The 25,127-nt window shown below is 41.2% G+C and overlaps 1 protein-coding gene across 4 annotated transcripts in view; it reads right to left on the reverse strand.

The window, feature by feature from the left end:
- Positions 1–8,723: 8,723 nt before the first annotated feature.
- The window catches only part of NT5C2 (5'-nucleotidase, cytosolic II), a 67,567-nt gene continuing 51,163 nt past the window's right edge, over positions 8,724–25,127 (reverse strand). For 3 of the 4 annotated variants that reach the window (XM_063132585.1, XM_063132588.1, XM_063132589.1), the window contains 12 exons: positions 24,898–24,955; positions 24,371–24,464; positions 23,520–23,573; positions 22,426–22,509; positions 20,833–20,874; positions 19,443–19,550; positions 17,331–17,397; positions 15,565–15,735; positions 13,418–13,469; positions 13,095–13,155; positions 11,225–11,401; positions 8,724–10,573 (listed from right to left, as the gene is read on the reverse strand). In XM_063132585.1, coding sequence (XP_062988655.1) covers positions 10,319–10,573; positions 11,225–11,401; positions 13,095–13,155; positions 13,418–13,469; positions 15,565–15,735; positions 17,331–17,397; positions 19,443–19,550; positions 20,833–20,874; positions 22,426–22,509; positions 23,520–23,573; positions 24,371–24,464; positions 24,898–24,955 — 1,223 coding nt within the window. In that variant the 3' untranslated portion in view covers positions 8,724–10,318. The remainder of the gene's footprint in view (positions 10,574–11,224; positions 11,402–13,094; positions 13,156–13,417; positions 13,470–15,564; positions 15,736–17,330; positions 17,398–19,442; positions 19,551–20,832; positions 20,875–22,425; positions 22,510–23,519; positions 23,574–24,370; positions 24,465–24,897; positions 24,956–25,127) is intronic. The other variant, XM_063132587.1, reaches the window with a different exon arrangement.

Here is a 25,127-nt window from a genome sequence, read left to right on the forward strand (position 1 = left end):
AACAAGCATTTTCGTGCAGGCTGAGGGGCGATGAAAATATTCCATAGTTCTATTTATGCAAAAGGTATATCATCCCCATCCCAACAGTTCCTTGTGTGTGCCTAAGTGAAATTTATTCAATTATGGTTCAGACAGTGATTCTTATTCAGCAGTTTAATCCATGGAAAAGAAGTATTGCTGTCTTTCATGTATGCCCATGTAAGAAAAGATGGTAAGGAGGACATTAGTTGATATTTCAGTTCCCATGAAGCATATCAATCCTTCAAAGAAAAGCCCCATGGAGGGGCACCTCAGTTTCAGCTCTGACACGCAATGCGATTGGAAAATCTGGACCTTTTCATTTACCAGCATAATTATCTTTTAAAACAGTGTTGTTGTTTTCATAATACTCACATGTTCCTATTTTTTAAAACACACTTTTTCGTTTGACAGCCTTTTCCAGGTCTGTTAGGAAGCGCTTAAGAAGTTGCAAATAGGCCTTAGAGCCTGCAAAGTTGTATGCTTCTTGCCAGAGCAATATAACTGTTGAATTTTGGAATGTAAAGGCACTGTTGAAAATGATGTCTCCATTATTAGCTGGTATGTTTCAGCTGATGGAAAGTAAGGGGGTGTTTGTGAGCAAGAAGGGGATTCTTCACTGGTCTTGTTCCTGTATTTCAGGCAGCTCTGTGTCTTTCCCCAAAAATTGTTCCCCATAACACATGTTGAAATCTTCAAATGAAGTGATGGTTTTCCAAATAGTTCCCCTGACCAATCATGAGTGGCTTTTCTTGGCTTTTCTTAAAAACGTTTAATGCCTATCTCCAGCTCATGTAATTATTATGAATTAGGTCTCGAAGAGTCTATACAAAGTTTGGAGGGCAAAGATATTCTTCCATAGCTGAGGATTTAGAGGAAGGCCTCTCTCCCTGAGTACCAGACTATTTGTATTAAATAAGGTCAGCAGCCTGTATCAAGCTATGGAAGGATCTGCTCAATTCAAATAATGGACAGCATTACAGAAAATGGCTCCTAGATGTCCCTTGGTGTCCAAACATGCATAGTAGCTCTCCTCTGCTTTCTGGTGAGTGATTTCCTCCCTGCTCCATAGTGTTCCAGGCTTGAATTAATGTATATGTGTATCAAAATGCAATACGGAAAACCACATCCACCAAGTTATCTAAATTTGGCCGTAACTCAAATTACTTGTAATTGTGCTTCCCATGCTAGCCCAACTAGCTAGCCCAACCATTTCATCAGGAGATAGATATGATTCATATGTGAGATAAAAAGGTTTGATTTTTATTTCTTTAGAAAGTGGTCTTTAGAACCCTTCCTGCCTAAATACCACAACACCACAGAACGCAAGACGGCACAGAATTGTTCTGCTGATGGCAGCTTTGGGAATCAGCACTCAGTTTTCAAGTCTTAATGCAACTTTGATTTACTGGACTCTTTCCCCAATTGCTCTTGCTGCTTTCACTCTTTTTCTGTTTTCTTGTTATGCAGTCAGGAATTTGGTAGTCAATGGTAGTAGCCATTAAGCCTTTATTTATACTGCAGAATTGGGTATCGTTTTTGTGCAAATGTTCTTTTTGAAGTGGTTTTTGACAATAATAATCTAAAAGCCTAACTGTGAATTAATTTTGCACCTGTTGGTGTAAATAGCTTTGAACAACCAGAGATCTTGTACTTTTTAATACAGTGTGTTGCTGAGCTTTTATAAAGACAGAAGAATTAGTGCTGAATGGTAATTGTTCTGTCTCCAAATAAGACACTGATTTTAGTGGCCCAGAGAACATCTAAAGCATGAAAACCTATGTTTGGGAGAGGGAGGAAGGGAGCTCCCAATTCTTTTCTCTCTCGGCTTGCCATCTTATGCAGCGAATCATTGATGTCCCCTAACACTACAGCTGCCCAGCTGAAAATGCTCAGACTATTAGGAGCACTATCCAGCAAAGCATTAACCAACGAAGTATAGGTGGAGCTCAGGGCTAGCTAAATGAAGTCTGAAGAGCAGTAAGTCAAGTTATGTGCTCATGTACAATTCATTTTCCAAATTATTTTGTGTGTCTCTTATTGCCCAAGTGACACAGGCCATGATTTGGGCAGGAGCTGGTGGCGCAAGCTGAAGGGCAGTGTAACCTAAGTGTGGAAAACTCCTACCTTTCTTGAGTCTTAATTGTTTTGGCATTATTCATTAATGTGTTTCTCTGTCTCCCCGTTTTCTCCTACCCACTTTTTCTTTTAAGTGCCCATTCATAATATCCAAAAAAAGTGAATATAGCAGCATCTGGCCCTTTCAAGAAAATGAAAAGGTGTGGTAGCAGTTTACTTTTTTCCCACCCTTGCACCCATATTATATTGCCACAGCTTACCACTGGAGGGAGCACTTGATGTTAGAATAGCTCCATCACAAGGAGGGAGTTCTGTAGGCTTGTGTCCTTGTGGGATGGGAGATAATACACCTGGTGAACTCAATTAAAGACATGGGCACTCTCACTGGGTTAGGAATTGGTAATTACAAGTTGGTAGACACAATACAGGGGAATCCAGGGGCAAAATGGCAGTGGGCCTGACAGAATGTGGCTAGGACAGCTGTTTGCTCCACTTTGCTGCTTCATGTGAACTCTCTGGCCACAAAGTGTGCTGCTTTTACTTCCAGTGCCCAAAAGGATGCATTGAGATATGACTGGGTCTGACATCACACACAACAACGACCACCTGGAGGCTGCTTTGGAATTGCACCCATAGCAGCCCTTCTATGTGGTGAGATGTATTTGTGTATTGGTCACCGCATCACGGTTTTTCTCTATGCTGCTGTAAAACATTGTCATTAGCTGCTTGTAGCGAAGTACATGGTAAGCCACTGAACATGAACAGTTTGCCACACGGAGCAGCAGCAGCAGCCATATAATTTCAAATCACCTCCACATGGTGGCTGTTGAGTGAAGTAGGCCAAATATTAGTATAGAGAAGAAACTTGTTTAGTAGCTTATACTACAGATAAGGCTCCATGTATGATTAGTAATTAGTATTGTGTTTTCCTAATGGCTGTTCAGGGGGGGAAATTCTGCTAGACCCAATGCTAATGTACTTACTGGCCATGCCTCTCTGGTAGCTGTGCATTAATCTGAAAGGGCCCGGTGCACATACAACTCTTCATCCATAGAAGTCTTCATGATCATGAACCCGGGTTGGCCCAAGGTTCCCAATTGAGAGGAAGACCCTCATTTTAGAGTATTGTCAATGTGTAGCTACCAGTGGGTCATGGCCAACAGGCACATCAGGGCTAGCAGGCACTGTCCTACTCCCTTTTCTTGCACTGACTGAATATGTGGTGGGTGTTTTGTTTTTGGTCTAAACAGACCTTTAGTGTTAGGCATGCCTTGATTAAACTGAAGAGCACAAGAACAGGAGCTAGTATAAATGTTTGCACTGGACTAAAATGGCTTTCTTCTGGTGTCCAGTTGGCAGGTTGGTCACAGTCTGTCATTCAACTGTGCCTTGGAATAACTTTGGGATATAATGAGCTTCAACTGGGGAAAATATCTGAACTAAATCATCTTGACCGGCAGACTGCAAAGACTATTTGGTTTATTGCATAGAAAATGTCTCCCTGCTCTTAAGATGATGTCCACTTTATAGGTTGAAAAAAATGGCTTGAAGTTCTGGGGAAATGCACAGATGCTGGGATTCTTAGGAACTGTCGAAGAGTTGATTCTGGTGCACTGAACTGCCTCTCCTCCCTTTCTCCCTACCTCCCACTATTTATTTTTAGTGGTTCCCTTTTTCCCTCCTCTGGAATGTGACCATGATAAGCCTCATAGAATCTCCACTCTTGCCTCTCTTAACTGCTGTATTTATTCCAATGGATAGCCTTTGCCATAAGTGGCCATGTGGAGAGCCAAGATTAGGGTATCAGTGGAAGGGGGAATTTGCAATCTTGCAGGCTAAAATTCATTCCCTTTATATGGTTTGGTAGAATTGCCATTGAAATGGGCTCCTAACTAACTATAACTTGTCACTTGTTTTGTGTCAGTTGCTGTCTAAAATAAATGCCTATGTTAGTTGGTCTTTCCCTGGGAAGAGATGGTCCCTCTTCAAAAGAGTATATCTTTTTGCTTTTCAAGTTAGTCAGGTCTACATCCACTTACTTTTTCTCTAATCCTATCCCACCGTTGCCCTCTACCATGTCATAGTGCTGCCAACTAGAATTCTTTTCATTGAAGTGCCTATCTGTTGTGGCAGTTCTGCAAATACCAACGCCTGCCTTTCGGCAAAATGTTTGAAGCGCAGACAATCTAGTAAATTCAAGAATATGTTTTTACTGTATTATGTTAACAGCAATGACCCTTGGAGCTTGAAGATAATGATGGAAAGAATGTAGGATTGCAAGTCATTATTCTGTAAATATTGTCGGAGTTGGGAAGTGCTGGTGCCTCGTGAGCTTTTGCTTTCTGGCTCTTGATTCTTCTCTTCTGCCTGCATAATTGTGATTTAGAAACATGTGGGTCTTGTTGGAATTTGCTTGGTAGGAACCTGCATGTGCATATGTACATATAGTGTGCCATTCATTTTGGGGCATGTTGGGATATACTTGGTGTAGGAGTCTATTAGAATCTGAGAGGAATTGGTGAATTATTAGTCAGTTGTGAAGCCCAGCCTTTTAGGGCCAAACTAGACGTTATGTGCATTTGTGTGCAATGATTCTCCATTTTTCTTCCTTTAAAACAGAGAAGTGGTCTCAAAGGCTGTGACTGGGAATGCCAGGGTAGAGGAAATACTTAACTGTGGGACTTTTTCTCTCTCCTCAGAACTGCCCCTGCCAAGGTATCTCCCCATCCGTTTTGAGCAGAATAAAATTACTCTCTAGAGTCAAACCTCACCTTTCCACCACTTTTTTGCTCTCAACCACAGCAATGAGAGGCTGCATTTCTATTAAAAGAAAAGCATGGACTATTGCAAACATGTGTTAATAACACCTAGTTTGGTCCTTTGAGGGAGTTTGTAAGCCTTTATAGTAGATATCTGTGGTACTGGGGCTCCTCCTTGTACTGCTGCTAGTATAAGTAGTAGTAACACATGTCTGTGATCTAGCCCATCTCTCTCAATTAGTGCATCCCATAATGAGAGTTAGGTTGGTGTCTAATATTCTGAAAGAGAGTGTATAGGTTGTGCAGTAACTCCCAGCAGGTTCTATTTATCTGGGATGTATTTCGGAGAAGTTTTCTGTCACTTGTTTTAATTAATGTTTGGTATGAGAGTGTGGCATTTTGTGACTGCTGCCATGGTTCCTAGTTGTAAGCCACATTGGTTTGGTCTGACATTGTGAATGCTGACCTACGCTTGTAATAATATTCCCCAATTCACATGCTAGAGAACTTAATTAAGGATGATAATACGGTACCTCCATTTGAAGAACTTGCCGCCTGATTGTACCTCCTTGAACTACAGGGACTGTTGAGAGAACCACTGCGTGCCTGCCATTACCAAAATCAAGTGCTAAACTGTATTTTGGGGGTGGGGGAAGTACTAATCTTTTAGAGTTGCACAAAATGTGGGAAGATGCCAGACCCTTATGGCTTGAACCTCAGAGCTCTTTATTTCTTAAAGCAATTATTTCACAGAGAAGCAATGTGTGAATTACGTTCCATCTGGATGTCCTCAGAATTTTTTCTTATGCTTATCACAGACCAGACCAAGACCATTAGCTGAAATTTTGCTCTTTCTCAAGCTAAGCTTTCCTATGCAGTTACTTTTTTCCCTTTAAAAAACGTCTTATGCTGCACAGATATCCAATACTCCTACACCACGCCATGGCCTCTTAAGCCATGCAGTTTATTTCCATATACTGCTGCATTCCAAAGCCTCTATACGTCTCTTTTTTTGTCTTTTGCGGGTTCTTTGCTAAATTGTATGATATTGTACATTATTGCACTTCCAGAGTTGTAACATTCTGCTGACAGTATTCCACATTGTTTGTATAAATCCCCAAAAAGCACAAATGAAATGTATACATTTCATAAGCTGAATGATATCATAATGGAGTGTACAATTACTCAAAGGTATTGCAGATTTCTAATTTGTTCTATTTATTTTGATTGATTTATTTGTATATTTTTGTGATTTTATTGAAAAGCAGTTTATTTCTTTTAGATAAATGATTTTTTTCGTGTTGAACTTAATAGTTTTAAGAAGCTTTTTCCACCACTCCATGCTTCATCTTTGTTGTTGTTGTTTTAAATTAGCAGTTTGGGAAATGGAGGAGGGCCTAGCTTGAAGTAAATATTGCTTCTATTCGTTTCCTGCTGTAGAAAGCAGGAAGAGTCCATGGCCACCACTTAGAAGGACACACTGGTTGCATTTGTTCTCAGTGGGAAGGAAATGCTACATCTCTGTCTTATTCAACAGGTAACCTGGAGGTTCAACTCAAGTCTAGTCTGATTCTACTCCTTTCCTCCTGTTTCTGTCATTGCCACCATACCTCTCTCTGCTGCTGATGGCAATTCTTAGTAACTCCTTTCTGGCTGCCTTATTTCTATTTAATATTAAACATGCTGTTTAGGTTTTATGGGGAATTTGCTTACCTGACAGATATGCATACAGTTTTTCTTGAAATATAAGCTTTCAATAAACAATGCGTTTCCTTCCTGACGTATGTATCAGATGTAAAATAAGCACTTGCATGGCCTCTCTCTCTCTTCACACGCTCTTCATAGAGGAATATACTGTATTTCTTCGATTGTAAGACGCCATCGATTGTAAGATGCACACTAATTTCAGTACCACCAACAGAAAAAAAGCTTTGATTCTAAGAATAATAATCGTACCCGTGATTCTAAGATGCACCCCATTTTTAGAGATGTTTATATGGGGGGGGGGGGAAGTGCGTCTTAGAATCGAAGAAATACAGTACATCTAAGTGCATATGGGAGAAAATGCCCAGCATTCCTTAGACACACCCTCAGCTGTAGACTAATCACTTAGAAGTGATTTATATATCAACTTTGCATATGGAATGGGGATGTAAATGTAGCAATGTTGTGGCTTAATCTTTTGGGATCTATATCACTACTTTGCCAAGTATAACTTAGCTAGCAAAAAAGTTAACCATATCTGCTTCTGGGACATCTTCTAGCTTTCTCAGTAATCTTTTGAGCACCTATCGCATGTGTTTCTTTCTATAGGTGATCTTTGCCACCCTTTGTTGGCTTTTCTAGCGTGTGCTCTGGCCAAGGGATTGCATGGATATAATTGGGGAATGCTTTTAAAGTTCAAATATCCTCACAGGTAGGTACTGTGTTGTGATAAACTTCCAGGAGGTTAAAGTGCCTGTGAGGCTCAATTGTACATTGTCAGAGCCATTTACTTATATATGTAAGAACAGGAAAATATATTCCATGTTAGTGAGATACTGAAGGGTAGCTGTGTCCTGGAAGCTTACTTTGTTTGCCATTTCACTTTGGGATGGAGGATGTTCCACATGCATTTCATCTTCTGGCTATCTGCAGAGGAAGGAGGTGTTTGAAAGAAAATGGAGTCAGAAAGGATTGCAACGGGAGTTGGTGTTCTTTACCCAAACAATTGTTGAACGCCCAGTGTCTGAGAAACTGCTGAGAGCAGCATGTTCATATTGCTTAGAAATAAGGCAAAGGAAGGATGGACAACAAGAGTGGCAAGTAATATTCAGTGATCTCAGTGGGCACTATAACAGGCAAACCTCTTCTGTGCCATCATAGTTGCCCCCAAAGAGCACAATAAAACTGGAATTTTAAACTGGCTATTGGTCTGGCATCTCTGCAGGATCCTGTCTGATGCAATTTTAAATACTTTTGTATCCTGCCCTTCCTTCTTCCATGGATCTTGGTGTGGCATAGGATATTTCCCCATTCATCCTATAAACCACCCTGCAAGGTAAGCTAGGCTGTGTGACTAACTCAAGGATGCCTAGCAGGGGATTTGAATCTGAGCCTCTTCAGCTTCATGTGTAACTAATGCACTGGCTCTGAAGTGTTTGCATCTAGTTTAAGCTCTGCTTACATGGGACTATAGGGAGAAGAGGATTTGCTGGCTAGCATTATGCCCAAAGGCATAATAGAGCATATTTTAGATGGGCTGCAGTGGATGGAATCTGTCCTGCTAGTAGATGCAGCCCCCTCTGTGTACTTTTGCTCCTTTCCAGTCTCTCTGTACTCATCTTCCTTCCTGTCACTTAAATTGTAAGAAATTGTAATGCTCACTTATGCTGCTCTTCTTTCAGGAACAGAAGTGGTAGTTGAAGTGTGTATACCTAATAGCAGAGCAGCTAATATTAAGTCTGGCTGCAACACCATGGCAACCTTGGTTGTATTCACTGCTAGGAAGACGAGGTGAGCTGGTTTCCAGGCTGCCAACAACAAGAGGGAAATGGGAAAGTGGGGGGTGGGGGTGGGGGGGACCGGTAAGGCTGGGCTGCTGGAAACTTGACAGTCTTAGGCAGGGTACCTCCCAAAATCAATTTTTATAGTAGTAGTAGTAGTAGTAGTAGTAGTAGTAATACATAGCTCTTCCTGCCTAACAGATATCCTGCTCAATTCCATGACCGGTCTAGAGTTCCCCTCTGGACAAAGCCCAAGTTAACAGCTAGTAATTTTCAATTGTAGCAGTAGGACTTAAATAAGAGATGTAGATAATTGGGACTAGGTACAGTATCTGTACCTAGAATTTACATTTTTATGAATGCATCTGCCCTTTCACAACCATTTACCTTGGAGAAGATTTTTAAGCATATTTTATTCACATTACAGCCTTTCACTTAGTTCATAAGCCTGTTATTAGCCAAGCAATACAACACTGAAAAATCCACTTCTCCTCACCTCCTCCCTTTCACACACACATCAGAACAGATTATTATGAAACCTCATGATTTATTTATTTGCAGATCCATCAGAGCAGCACCAGCTTGTTCTGCTGATTTGCAGTTCAATGTCTTTTAATAATGGAATAAGATTAATTACAATCAAGTGATTCAAAATAAAAGTTCTAATACTTTAAAATAGGGCCTCTGTTCCGTCTTCTATATTCAAATGGCACAGTATGGTAAGGGATGTGCTACACCCCAGGACGCCTGTTAACCTGAAGAAGAAAGTGAGCCTGCCCTGCATTGCAGGATAATTCTGAGGAAAATGTGCTTTAAACTTAACAGCTTAAACTCATGAACAGGGTGACATGCCAGGCCCTTAGAGCCATTTACAAATAATATGGAGCAGGCCTTCATTTATTCTCATTCTTGGAATGGAGGTAAAACAGAGTGTCCCCAATAAGGTCATCCTGCTGAAGGCTGCTTCTTCCTCTTCGTTAAGGCTCCAGGACCATGCACTCCTATCTACAATAACTCTGTATGAGAGACTAGAGTGGCTACCAGTGGGACCACAGAATCTTACTTGCTCCTACACAGCATCCAAAGTGTTACCAGCAATAAGACTAGGAAAGGTGGCACAAAAAACCCTCTCCCCTTCAGTCGCTGTAATTTTTCATCTCTCTGGGATGTACCCCCGAAAGCTACGTAAATACATAAAAAATAACTCCCTTCTTTCCCTTGCTCATCAGATACAGCAAAAAAAAAATCTGTTAAAGAATCTTGTTAGTGAAGTTCAGGGCAGAGAGCAAACATACAGCATAAGTACCTGTTTTAGAAGATCCTAGAACACATGCACCACATGCGAAGAATAGAGACTATAAAAAGCTTTGGAATCTCAGCAATAGAAAACTAGCTATCAGACAAACCAAGAATAGATGGCATGATAGCCTTTCTTAAATCAAATACAGAAAGAGAGCAGAGATTAGAGGGTTAAACCATTTCAAAAAACAAATTTGTGCTTGATGGCTAGATGCAGCGCTGGAAGTACTGCCATTTCCATGCATACAGTATGACTCATTGGGATACATCTTTGCCCCCAAAGGTGTCAAGAGTACCAGGTATGATGCACTGGTACTGGGCCCTTGTGATTGCTGCAAGACCTATGGCAGCTTTACCACACCAATTCCAAACCATCACTGGGAGGCAGTTTTAATGAAATGCACCTGTAAGAGGAACAAACACCACACAAGCAGCCCCTCCCTCCCATGTTCTGCATCTGGAGCAATGCAGTTAGGCATCTATATCTGGTCTTACCTCATCCAATGCAAAATCCTTTACATTAGGAATGGGGCTGCAAAGTATAAGCTTGCTAAGAACAAAGGGCTCCTGATTAGTGTTAATTTTGTTGTTACCCCCAACCCCAGGACTCTGAAGTGGGAATCTGTTCCTGCCAATCATTGCTGCAGCCACGTTTTATGTAAAGAGCTGTTGACATTTCTATTCTTCTTCCTCTTCCTCCTCTTCCTCCTCCTCCTCCTCTTCTTCATCATCATCCTCATCATGGCAATGTGTGATCTCTTGGGGAGTTTGAGGGAATAGGTTGGGTGGTTTAATTTCACTAACAGATCGGGTCAGCTGGTGTCGTTTGTCGGAATCTTTGAAGTCCACGGAAGTGCGGTTACGGGTAGCCATGGGTGACTCAGTTTCATTGATATCCACATGGGTGTGCTCCACTGTTGACTCATGTGGCATCTGTATGGACACAAAGTAAATTATCTTTCCATAAGTGCTCTGAGAGGGTGGTTTTGATTAAGCACACACAGATGCTAGCACACGTGCCTAACTTTTATATTATGTGATATCCCAAGGAACGTGTTACTTATTTAAAAGAACATTTATAAATAATTATAATTATATTTTTCAGCTCTAAAAAGCCCCCCAAAGTGGTTAACAACTAAAACATTACAATTAGCATTTGGAAAGCATTAAAACAAGCCAAGATAGAACAGATAAAACAAATCCAAAAACAAGCAGCATTAAAAAATTCTAAAAACTTGGCAGAACTGAAACATCTTCACCACCAGCCTAAAAGAAAACAAGAAGGGGATAATCTAACCTCCCCTGCAGAAGAGTTCATCCCCTTAGGCTATATTTGCCCAGACGTAACAAAAGTGAGGATTCAAGGAAAGGAGGGAAAGTTCTTTTTCAAGAAAGATTTCATTCCTCACAGATTCAGAGCTGGAGCTTTTCCGTTGAAGACTAACTGGCCCATTACTGACAGTATTCACAAAACAACACATCCAACTTGTGTCACTGCAAGGTCATATTGATGTGGGCACTGTTACAGGACTCAGAAAGTGCATGTACTCTATACAGAATGCAGCTCCATTGGTTTGAACTTACCAGCACGTGGGCAGCTCTGAAGAGGTAACTGAAGGGATAATACAGGAGGTTGATGAAAGATGCTGCGTAGAGGTCTGCATAGCGCATCACCTGACTGGCAAAGAGAGTTTGTCGGGAGCCGCTTCGGAACAGGCTTCCCATCATCCCATAGCACATGTCCATGTCGTGAGTCACTTTCTACAATTAGAAAGCAAGTTAGAGGCATTGCCATGATCCAGTAATGAATTGCTGGAGTGGGAGCTCTAATACGTACTTACCTGGGGCTCCTCCCCTATTCATACTATTAATTCCACAGCTGAGAGAATTTTACCAGGCGTGGCTGATCCCGTCATAGAGCTGCAATGATGGGGAAAGTCACACATGCCTGATTTTTCTTTCCATTAATCTTCAGTGCAGGGTATGGGTCCAGCAAATGTATTTCCAGGTAGTCTCTGTCCCACAATACTTAAGCTTCCTCTTCTTTCCTACCATCAACTCACAGATTCCATTCCCTAAGCCCTATGTGAGGTACCATGAGTTCCATTTTCAACTGTGTGCCTCCACCACCTATTTTTACCACAGGTCTCTGATTTTAGGGAACCAGCTAGATGTGACAGTTCCCTGTTTTTTATAGCAAAAAAAAGTCTTACGGCACAATGCTACGGAGATAGTCGGCAGCCTCTGAACTCCAGCCACCCTGCATTTCTGCTAGATGGGCAATTTTGCCCATCTAGCAGCAGGACTTCAGAAGGGGAGGGAAGGAGGCTGGGGTGGCCATAGGAAACATTGTATGGCTGATGCCCCAGTCTCCTCCCCTTTCCCATATCTACACTCTGTTTCCGAGCATGGAGACATGGCCAAAATTGCACTGACTGTGAGGGGGAAGGGAGTGCAGTTTCTGGGATCTGAGGTTGGAACCTTGTTTCCAAACTTGGAGCCCACAAACTGAACAATCCTATGTCTCCCCAGATGCTATCTGGGGGACATAGTACTGCCCCCTAAGAGGCTGTAAGATTGTCTCAGGTGGGTAGTTCCCTCCACCCACCCGAGTAGTGAGGGCCACATTCCCTTGGGGGGGGGATAATCTGTCAGGCCCCACATGGCAGCAATGGGCAGGAGCACATCGTTTGCTCTTCATTCTCTCTCTCTCTCTCTGATACGGGTTCTCTCTTTCCCTCTTTATAATCTTTCCCTCCCTGCATGCTGGCAGAGAAGGAACAGATCACTCTTGCTAGAGGTCTGATCCCTTGCAGAAGGATTTTGAAATTAGGCCAAGGGCTGCAAGTTGCCCACTCTTGATTTAAGTAGAGAGGGGTGTGTCTGTGTGGCATTTTTAATGGGAAAATGGCCTGCACCCCTCCCCCATACAATTTCCCCTGTTGAGGTTGCAGACTTCTCATAAATAAATAAATAATAAATGCTTTTCATAAATAAATAATAAATGTTGGGAGACCATTACAAGCATTTGCAACGTAACTGGCCCTCAATGTGCTGCCTCTATGTTTCATTATCATGACTTAACCAGCATCTCTGCTTGCCCAACCTTCCTGTTCCTTCAGCATGCCCCTGCTCCCTCTCAGTAAAGCATAGACTCTTCTGTCATCAGCCCCTGCTACGTTTTCCCACAACCACCCCACTTTATTAGCTCCTCTTTCTCTCAACTCCCTTTATTCTCAGATCTCTCTCTTCTGTGTTTTCTTAGGTTCCTTTTTAGTATGCTGCCTATTCTGCTCCTTCGCCTCCCTATCTTGTTGAATCTCCCTCCACTGAAGCTATCACAGAACACTTCCCTTGTATTTTACTGAAACAATGGAAAGGGGAACCTAATGAGGGGGTGAAAAATCTAACCGAAAGGCATTTTGGAACAAACGGGCATTGTGTTCACCATTACCTTAATGCGCCTCTGGATGGAACTGATGTCAGGACGCTCATTGCTGCTACTGTCCAAATGCCTGTGGAAGCAAAATATTAACTTCAACAGAGCACAATGAAGACTTAAGTGGGGGTGGATTTTGCAGAGTAAATGCTAATTAAAGAAGGTTTGTTGTGTGAGGCAACACTAACATGGTCTTCCCCCTCTCCGTTCCCAGGTTCTATGGTAATTTAAAGCCCACTGACAGCATGCAGCCACTCAGTAAAAAGGAAGAGTCTGAACCACTAACTGATAAGAGAGAGCATGTGGTTATACTCTACGGAGAAGAATCCAATACTTACTTATATAGCTCAGCCAAGAAGATGTCTAGACTCTGAAGTTCTTCAAAAAGGCCTAAACAGTAAGAGTGGGGAGAGGGGGCGGGGGTAGAGAGAGAGAGAGAGAGTGAAAAACCTTATCTCAGGGAAGTCAATTGCTATAAATACTCCTATTCAGCTGAGAGTTTCTTTTTTGCCAATATGGTAAGGAAGGCCTTGATACACACTGAGGATTATTTGCCTTCTGTGTGGCAGCATTAAATTCTGTTGGTTTAACAACACAATTCTGCAATCTTCACCATGTATGCTTCAGTAAATCTAATTTTACACAACTCAGGTGATTACAAGTTAGAGCTCTAGCTTCACATGGCTATAGATAACTGAACATACTTTCATATAGTTTTAAAAAAGAAAAAAAGCAGCCAGCTTTTTGTAAATGTTTGCATGTCTCCTTGGTAGAAGGATCCAGGATCTCTGAGAACCTCTCACAGACTCTAAGGCAGCAACTTCCAGCATTCCTGACCACTGGTGATACTGGAGGGTACTAGGTTGAAGACTACTAGGGTTACAGCTTCTATTCCTATCAAAATGCCACAAAAGTTTTCAAGTTCTCCAGAGCTCTTCATCAGGCTAGGTGGTACAAAAAGAAGGCAAAGGGAGAAAGAAATAGGGAAGCCCAAAAGTTTGGCCAGATGTTATAGTCATGAATTCTGCAATTTCAGACTCATTTGGCTTCTATTTACATTTTTACCTATTGCAGCACCTAAAATTAACCTCCAGCTTTGCTAATAAAAAGATTGTCATGTTTCTTTGTACTTCTCCTCTGTGCCAACTCAGGAAACTTGTCTGTTTTGTCCAAGGCAAGAGGCAGATCAGCATTACAGCCAGCCTTTTATGTTTTCAGATATGGGGATCAGCCATTGCTTCTCTGTCCCAATGTATAATCTGATACATGCAAGACCTACCAATGACTAATTCATTTAGTCTGCAAATCTCCATTTTGAGGCTGTCTAAAACTGCAGAACTCATGACTACATCATCTGGCCAAATTTTGGGAATTTCTTATTTCTTCCCCCATCCCCTGCTTTTTGTATCATCTGATACAAAAAGTTTTGAAGAACTCAAAAGGTTGCACACTTTTATGATCTTAATGAAGGTATTATCCAACTGAGGGTTTGGTTTTTTCTCTCTCTCATAGACCAGCATGGCTGTCTTTGGGGTTTTTATGAGCTTCTATTCCTGGCTCTCTACCATGCTCATGTTTTACATCCACCAATGTCAATAGCTAAATTGCCTTCATAAGGTATATTTATTTTCATTGTTATTGGAAGCTGCCTTAAATAATTTTCTATTAAATGCTAATTTAAATGTTTTAAATAAATAAATGACAAATGTCAGCAACAGTAGTGATATAACTGGTAGAGTAAGCTAACTTTCCCAAGCTCAGTTCAAAGCAGAAAAAAGACAAATCTTTAAGGGAAAACAATCTACAGAAGACACAGATATCATGACCAGGTTCAGACGATCACACGGGGGGAAGAAGCCAGCATGGCTTCTCCACCTGCCCCCACTTGTGCTGTACTGGTGGCCTCCATTTGCATAATTCCCCCTGATACAGAGTGGTTTGGAGTGCTGTCTGAACCCAGCGCAGGGCGCATCGGGTGGCTTCATATCCGCCCTCTAAGACATGATGAGCTGAAGAGATTGCAGGGTGGGTACGAAACCACCCCTGCTGCACCGCGTGCCATGCTTGAATGATATACATCAACTCACACTGTATCGCAGGGGATCGTGCAAATGCAGGCCATACACATGCCACTCCCCCTGCAAGGGGGGGGCAGGGGGAGAAGTCACGGTGGGCTACTTCTCCCTGCATGATCATCCAAATACACTTTATAGCACAGAGCAATCTGGAAACTTGCTTCTTCTAGATACCTTTGATGCATATAAGCAATGCAAATAATCATTGGGAAACAAAACACGTTTCCCCCCCTAGCTACTGTACATCAAGCCAAGCTACATCAGTTAAGTTTGCAATCCTATGCATGTTTAGGCAGAAAAAGGTCCTACAACTCCAAGCATTCCTCAGCCAATATAAGACTTCTTTCTGACTAAACTTGCATAGGGTTACACCCTAAAAGTTGAGAGCCCTGGGACTAGACATTACTTACAGCTTTTGTCTGTCCAGACATGAAGCTCCTGTGCCAGTTCTGGAATCACCAAGAAAGTCCTCCAACCCTGACGTTTTTTGGACTTCAGAATGTCTCCAAAGATGTGGTCACCTATATATAAGATGTCTTTGCCCTTGGCCCCCAAGAGATCACAGATTGTATCAGAAGAGCCTGAGGGAAGGAGGAAGAAAGCAGTAGGATAAATAATTATGTGTAAGAATTTTCTCTCTCTCATTAGAAAGTACTGACTGGGGTTCAGTGCAGAAACTTCCATTCTCATATGTACCTGCTCTCTGTAAACTGATGGCTGCAGATGCAGGGCTGCTTCAAATGCATTTTTTGCACACACAGGTATGATACCATAGTACATGTAATTTCACTTATACTATACTCTTCCAATTTGCATACATATGGCTTACAGACTGATTTCCCCTGCTGATGACTTGTGGGGCAATGCCTAGTACACCATGTGCTGTCAGAACATTTTCTGGGACACACATGGTTGAACCATTCCTCTTCATCATATGCACATGGCAACTGCAAGAGGATTGGGTCCCCCAACCCTTACAAGACACACCTGCTAAAATACATAGATGCACCATTTAAGTCTGATACGTGGCATGTGCATGTTGTACTTGGGTGTCATATCAGAATACAAATCTCATTTGAAGTGGCTCATACTGCCTTTCTTTTTCCTAATTGACCAACACAACTGCCAACTACCTGTATGTTTTGGAAAATCAAATTTACCCATCCTTGAGAGAGATCTTAAAAGTGGGGGAAGATGGTCTACCACCTGAAAAATGGGACTTAAATGGGAAGATATCTACCACCTGAAAAATGGGACTTAGATCTTCTAGGAGCTAGAAGCTGAGGGTGGATGAGTTTACATGCATTCCTACCACAAGTTAGCACTGCCCTCTTTGACTTCTATCAATTTGTTACCGAATATATTGTCTGAAATTGGTAAAATTAATCTCCAGCTTTGCTAATACAAAAACTACTACATCTCTTTACTTCTGCTTCACCAGGGATCCTTATATATTGCACTTATAGACAGATCAAATTAACTGTTGGGAGTTTTGTTTTGTTTTTAATGGAAGAGCAACCATTGTTGGAGGGTTTTGTCCAAAAAGTACCCAATGCAACCAGAAATCTATTCTGTAACTAATCTAATTGCATCTGCATAACACCTCTTGCACTCTATCTCAGGATGATTTTAACTGCAGCTTTCCCATCAAGCATAGTTCTCTCTCCCTCCCCCCTCCAAATGTTTTTTGAAAAATCATGATAACATTTTAGATTCTTCACGTAATTATCGTACCACAGCTTTTGTCTCATGAATTACCTCTGCTGACAAGAGAATCCCTAGCATTTCATCAGTAAGGACTAAGAGCAAGAGTTCAGTCAGAGAAGAGCTGGCTCCCATTCCCAGCTCTTATTCAAATCACCAAAATGTGGTCTGAAACCATCACTGCAAGCCATCACACTAATGCCCATGTCTATTTCTCTCCGGCATCATGACACAATTGAATATCTGGTGCTGTAAGCTGAACATGTCTGCAAACACAGAAATCCTAAGATGAACTAGAGCAGTAATGGCATCCTGCAGCATATGCTGTGGAAAAACCATCTGCCAGACGTGCCAAACAGAACCTTCTTGGGGCAGAAAATACTCTCTCTTGTTGAAAACATTTGCAATTTTCAAGCCTTAGGTTGAAGGAAATTAGAAAACTAAAGAACCAACAATCGCAACTCTACTTTACCTCCAGAATAGACAATGCCATGCTGCAAGGGGCCTGTGTAGGTACCAATCTTCAGTTTGCCAGTAACCTGAACAGAAAGAGAAACTCACTTTAATGAAACTGTAGGTCTCAGACCCAACATTCCACTTGTAATAGTCTTTGATAAATCACCCAGCTCAAAGACTGCTTGTTACATGATTCAGATGCAAAAGCACAGGTTTTGAGAAAACACTAGGACTATTGCACAACTGTACAGCTTGCACACTATAAACACCCTCAACACCCTCTTACTCTTGCCTCAAACACATCTGTGTAAAAGCAGTTAAGCTACTCTGACAGGAACATGTTTCCTACAACCTCTAGTAAGGCCAACTCAAACCTATGCTTCCAAATGTTTATTTATTTGACTTGTACCCTGCCTTTCTACCAGAAATGGTACTTAAGGCAATTTACAATCACTAATAAAACTTGATAAAAACAGTAATGAAACTAATAGATTAAACACAATTAATGAAACTAATACATTAAACACAATAACAAAGTAAAAACAGCCTGCAACCCAATAAGCCTGCTTACATACTAAAGTTCCGCTTGATTAAATTGGTCATTGCCTGCTAGCGGAAGGACAGCAGAGAGGGAGCAAACCTAGCTTCCCTTTACAGGGAATTCCACAACCTGGGAGCGGCCATGGAGAAGGTCCTCTTTCGTATTGCCTCCAAACACACCTCTGAAGGTAGCAGACTTGAAAGAAGGGCCTCTCCAAAAGGACTTAAGAGCCAGGCAGGCTCATATGGCAGAAGGTGATCTTTCAGGTATTCTGATCCCAAGCCGTATAGAGCTTTATAGGTCATAATCAGCACTTTGAATTCTGCCCGATAACAAGCTGGTAGCGAGTTAATCGTGTGCTCCTTGTAACCAACCCCAGTCAACAGTCTGGCTGGAGCATTCTGAATCAGCTGAAGCTTCTGAACAGTTTTTAAAGGCAGCACTATGTAGAGCATGTTACAGCAATCCAAATGGGATATAATTAAGGCATGCGTGACCATCGCCAGATCAGACAATGCTAGGAAAGGGCATCGTTAGCATACTAGCCTCAGGTTCAAGGCAGAGTCCAGAAGTACACCCAGACTGTGAGCCTGAGCAGGTTGAATCCTATTCCCTGATCTACCATTTGACAAGCAAGGATCATCTCTGTCTTGTCTGGATTAAGCTTCAATTTGTTTGCCCTCATCCAGTACATTACCAGGCAACAATTTATACCTAAAATGGCTTCACTGGATTTGAATGGAAAGGATAGAGTTGGGTGTCATCAGCATACTGGTGGCACCGGATCCCAGAAGTCTGGACAATCTCTCCCATACACACACACACACTAACATGGGGATAAGATGGAACCCTGAGGGACACCAAAGGCCAATGGCCTTGGCATCAAACAGGAATCCCCCAGCATGACATTCTGAGTTCACCTCTCCAAGAAGGACTAGAACCACCAAATAATGGGTGCCTCCCAGACCCATCTCAGACAGAAGGTTTAGAAAGTAGGCCTCAGTTCTCCAAGGATCCTGTCCACATCCACTGTACAGTAATGTTACAGTAGAAGTGGTGATTGTCTGGCATGCCAAGTGGAACCAACTGATTCTGCGTCAAGCCAGGGTTGAGATTGGAATTTATCTGCAGCTGAAGAAGTTACTGATAGCATAGATTCAGCTAAAACTACAGCAGTCAGAATCCCAGTGAAGACCAGTCCCATGGAGTAACAAAGCAAGTAGTGTGGCTCAAATTGCAGGTGCTATGACATTGATCTAAGTGAAATGCAGCATTCCTACGCTCTCTAACTGCATTATTGTTGCGATGTATAGCTTAGTTCTAGTCAGAATGTTCAGCTGAAATATTTAATTCTGCATTTGAAAAACATGCTGTATTTTAATTTCAAGGCAACAATTTCTTCTCTTATGTCCCGTCTGTGTCAATCCATTAATCCAAAATTATCTACAAACACATTTAAAGTATTCAAAGAATTTCAAAGGAGATAATCTACCCGAAGAATTCCACAACCCTGTTCTAATTATTGAAATAGACTACACCATGTGTGCCTCCATTGACATCTAGCCATACATTCTATATAGCACTCACCGTATCCACTTGCCTCAAGACTGTGCCTTCCCCAAAGAAAAGAGGTTTGCGTGCGTCCACAAGGATGAGGTCAAAGTATGATTGCCATGGCCGATGAGAGCTGCTAGGCTAGAGGAAAGATATCAAACTGAAGCATAACTCTTTTTAATATTGGATTAACAAATGCTCCTTCATATTGGTGTTGAACCCTAGTTCTGCAACAGAGACTAATAACATGCTCCTGGTGGTTCCACATGGACCTATGGTCCAATTCGAGTCCACCAGGAGAAGAGTCTTCATTGTGGTGGCCCCCTTCTTATGGAATTCCCTGCCTCTGGAGGTCAGGCAGGTGCCAACTTTGTATTCCTTCCGTGGCCTCCTGAAAACTTTGCTGTTCCAGGAAGCCTTCCCTTAATGACCAGCTGCAGTTTTATCTGCACTTTGATCTTTTTAAAAATATATTTTAATGTATTTTTATTCTGTTTTTTATTCTTTTACTGCATTTGTTTGCCGCTCCAAAATTCTTAATAATAATAATAATAAAATATTTCTTACCCGCCTCTCCATTTTGATCGAGGCGGGGAACAACAGTAAGTATAAAATACATAAAATACTGATTAAAAACTTAGTATACATGGTTAAAATATCCTTAAAAACATCCTAAAAGCATCCTAAAATTCCACTGGATACCCACAAAAGTCTATATCTGGCATTTCTCCATTTGACACTCTTAAAGGCAGGCAACCGACTTTCTACCCAGGCACCCATCAATTCTTAGAATGCTCTGCATACCACCCACAAACTTTCAAAGCAGGGGTCACCACTGGGAAGGCAAAAGGTGGCAATTTGTGTATTCATAGTACACAACTTCTGATTTCTTATACTGTATGTACCCAGGTACATGAAACAACAACAGAGCCTTAAAAGAGTACAGAAATCCATTTACCTGAAGCTGTGAAAACCGTTCATTACATATGAAAGTATTGGGACAGCACTGTTAACCACATATCCATTAATGCAGGATGAGTAACAACTCCTTCTATTTAAGCAACTTCTGTTCAAGCTGCTGCTCATGGCATGCCGGTGTAGGCTGGCAAACATCTCACCACAAAAGGCAATGAAATACTTCTGATTAGATCTCAGCAGTTCCTATTTCTTATCTCTAGTGACCTCTAAAGGCTGCTGTATCGGGTGTATGAAGACACATTTTAATTATTTCCACCTGTTCTGCAATAACCATTCTAAAGCAACTGACAACATGTTTCCTGAGGCTGAGTTTTACAAATGCAAAATTCAATAGCTACCTGTTTTATCAATTCCCATGAACGAGGATTGAATCCTATTCTCCACTTATTTAGGAAGGGATAATTTATACTATCTGACATTACAGACAACAAAAAATTTCACCCACCTTTGGTCCATGTGGAAAATCAAACAGGTACTTCATAATTTTCTGAAAGGCAGATTAGAAGTAAGCTTAAAATACATATTAAGTATCTAAGTTATATGAACTGATTTCTCACTTCTATAAATAGGAATAAAATCTAGAATAGGCTTTGTGGTTGTTAAAATGTCATTCCAGAACCCTACATTACTACAGGGATGTTATTCATAGGATTTCCATGACCACACAATTGTTTTAGTTCTTGGACTCTGACAGCACAAAGCAGTAAAAGACCTTTTAAAAATCCTGGATTCAAATAACATAATGCATGGGTTTATTTAGTTCCTAATATTAAATAATGTGCGAATCAAACAAGCTGTTCTAAAAAACCCTTCTGATCAAAAGTAAAGACGTCTAACCATGAAACAGCTAGATTACTAAGCATTTTACAAACATTCATGCAAAACACAAGAAAAGCTATCATAATGTGTTTAGTAGGAGTGCAGAAACTCTCAACCTGAGGGCTGAATTCCTTTCTGGAGGAACTCTGGGGTGCGCATTCCAGTGATGGGTATGGTAAACAGTAAAAGGGACAGGGCCAACCCACCTACCCCCAAAATACCAGCATGATTTAGCTTAAAACTCTTATCACCAATAACTAGGCCTTGAGAGGCATTTCAACCTTTCATAATGGGGTGGGGGGGAAGTGCACAAAAGCTGGAAAACCACCAAACAATAGGCAGTTGTGGGGGAAAAGGTGGACCCAGGGGAAGTGGGCAGGGACACCTGGGGAACTGCAAAGGGTCAGACTGGGACCACTGAAGGGCTGGTTTTGGCCTCCCAGGCTAAAGCTCTGCACTTCTGGTTTTAAGGTATGGATTGCGGACTGCACCTTAAAGTCACTAGAAGCATTTCAACCACTCTGATCTTTTTCAATGGCTTAATACAAATAGTTATCTCACTCACTAACCCACTATTATTGTGGAGGAAAGTGAATAACAGAACTGAGAAGTATCACATTTCTCCTCAACACTGCAAGATATGCAGCCTGAGCCTACGTACAGATAACTTGGTAGTAAACTCTAGTACATTTAGTAGGACTCACTCAAACAAATGTTTATAGAACGATAGAATAAGCATTCAGTCTCATTCGATAAGGGGGAGGGATCCTGTATTCACATTAATATGGGTTCCCCAATTTAGTTGTTTACAGCTTTCTGCAATGAGGGGAGTGGGGAAGGAGCACTGGGGTCCACACAAGCTCAAGTACTACCCCACATGAACATACTTGAAGGTTCACTCTGATAGTTTGAATGTTACTGAATGTGAACTACACATTTTTGATAAATATATCAGAGGGTCTTTTAAAAAATGTATATTACCCATACCCCTTAGTATATTTCACACTTTTCCTCAGTACTACGAGGCACCCATTAAATTAGTAACCAATCTTGAAAAAGAATCCAGGAGCCTGCAGCCCATACTTTTATAGTAGTGAACTTTATCTAATCCCTGAGGTAAAGTTCAAAGCTTCCTCAATGATAAAGTTCAAAATACATAGCACATTATAAATAATAGTTTATGAAGAAGAAAGCAGATTCATATTCTTGGAGTACTTACATCAGTGTATTTATAATCACTGTTTGTAGCAAGAAACACCTTTCCCACCTCATTCATGCGGCTCAACAGCAGAGGTAGCTTTCCCTAAAATACAGGTATTTACATAAAATGTGATTCGCAAACAACCACTTGAGTTGAAATCCATGCCTTCAGGGCCCCTTCAAATGTCCCAGCTGAGATGGCAGTGCCTACACTGCCATTTTGAACACTGCCAAATGCGTATTTTTCAGTCTGACTAAAACACCTTCTAAAGTCCTGCATGTCTCAGGTATGATCCACTGAATCTCATCCCCGGTTTCTGGGCTTATGCCATAATTGATTCAAGATAACAGTATCAAGGACACCCATCTGTCTCTTGTGTATGTCTACAGTCTGCCATGTTTCAAACAAAAAGGTGCTGCCTGTGTGATTTAGCATGACTCATGGCAAACTTTCAGAAAGGTTTTTTAATGCACATGTTATAATTTGTGCTAAATTCCTATTTAGCCAGGCCTTAATTACGAGACGTTTTTCAAACTGAAATGTCAAAAGACATTTTATAATATGTAACCGGAAACCTGATGATTTTAAAATGAGAGGCTGCAGGCAGCAAGGACTATTTACTAGCTATTTTTAGAACAACATGACACTTAGATTTTCATTTAGGATGGGATACTCTAGCTTTGTTCTACAAAATGTCTGTTGCTGTTATCACAGCACATCAAAGGAACTCCTGCAAAGCGCAATCACCAATCTGTCCACCTTAGGATACTGGAAGGCGCACTGGAATGTTCACCACACCTGTTACAGTGTTCTTTTGCTTACTATTGCTCTTACATTTGTTGGGGAAACGACTACTTTTATTGCTACTGTATTAAAGTTCCACTAACAAGAAGGGGGATAAAGAGGAAGTGCTAAACTATTCCCCATAAATAAAGACAAGATTTGCTGGAGCAGCAATACCATCAGTTAATTGCAAATAAAATTGTTGTGCTTCTCTGGACATTCTATCCTGCAACTATCATTTTAACTAGCAGGACAAATTCTTCATTAAGATTGCATAAAATAAATCAATATTTATCCTCTTTCAATAAGGAAAGTTTCTGCATACTTACATCTTTCACCACATACTTTTCCAGATTCTCAACTGTCTTCTCCTTGAGGGATCCCTGAAACAACAGGGGAAACCTTATGAAATGGCAGAAGCAATGATGTCTAGCAGACATCTTACTCAGGTTTCATATTAGTATCACCTTCCATGCTGTCATCATGTTGTAGAAAGATGTACCAGTGACACTTGAATCAGTAACACTAGATACAGAAAGTCCTTTGAAGAGTTTCATATGTCAAAAGATTGGCTCTCGATAGGTTCAACACGGGGGTGGACAGGCCTAGGGCTCATTCATGATATGAGAAACCAATATAGGACAACATGCCATTCAAATGGTAGAACTTAGTATTTTCTAGGGTAAACCTAGGCAAGGTGAAAGACACATGACACAGGTCAACTTCTGAAGCTAAGGGGTAGTTCCAACCCTGAGCAGTGCCTGAAAAGGGTTGCAGCTCAGTGATAAAGCACATGGTTTGAATTGCAGAAGGTCTCAGGTTTGGTCCCTGGGATCTCCAGGTAGGGCCAGAAAAAAACGTCTGCCTGAAACCCTGAAGAGCTGCCAGCCAGTGACAACAATACTGGGCTGGACAGATCAATGGTTTGACTCAATGTAAGGAAGCTTCCTATGTTTTTATGAGGGAAAGGAAGGAACTGGAGGGCGGAAGTTAAAGGGAAGAGATTTCTATCCTCATTAAATCCTCCTTTCCAATCATACTGGTGGGCTACTTGGTCAATATTTATTCACAAGGTGGCAAAAGAAATTCAACCGTGTTCAAATTCCACTATAATTAATGTAAAATTCAAAAATGGCTTTTGAATTAAAGACACAATCCAGAATCTCAAAGTGTCAATCACCTTATAATGAACCCAATCCACAGCATCTCTTACATCCTGGAACATACTTCTGAAGGACATGAAGAGGTCTCCATCTTTAAACCCTGTTTCACAGCTGTAAGATAAAGGGAACAAAGAACAGAACTGACATATATAGGGGAGAAGCCAATAAGGAGACTGCATGAGGTCTGAGAGCCCCTGAACAGCTATAATTGGCAACATTCCACTAGCTACAGATATACCCCAATCTTGTTCCAATAAAGCTAGATGGATACTTGCTTGCATGCTTTGCTTTAATTCATGAATAGCTATCACGTTGTATCCAACTGCTAAATGATTATTTTAAGAGTGATTTTTTCATCTGTGAATGAAGAAATTCTGTGAACCCTGTAGGACTTAAATCAAACTGTATTTCCATGCACAGTGAAGTGAGTTTCATTGAGCAGCAGATCAGAAGATTTGAAATGATTTCTACATAATTGCATTGCAAAAAGTTGGTGGCCACAGAATGGCCTCTTAGATTTTATATAATCAAGATATACACTCACCTTGAATACCTGTCACAGGTAGTAAAAAAATCAACGAGACAGGCCAACAGGTAGGTCTCTACAAGGAAGCACAGCCAGGTATGAAAACCAAGGCAAGACAATTTATTAAAAATGAAGAGCTGGATAAAGAGAAGCACATATAATCTAAGCCAAGAGGGCATCCCTAATATTGCCACTTCCAAATTATCAAATATACCTGCCGACCTTCATTGCACAATTCCCACCGCCCT

Source organism: Elgaria multicarinata, chromosome 8, assembly GCF_023053635.1.
Source record: "Elgaria multicarinata webbii isolate HBS135686 ecotype San Diego chromosome 8, rElgMul1.1.pri, whole genome shotgun sequence".
Lineage (NCBI taxonomy): Eukaryota > Metazoa > Chordata > Lepidosauria > Squamata > Anguidae > Elgaria > Elgaria multicarinata.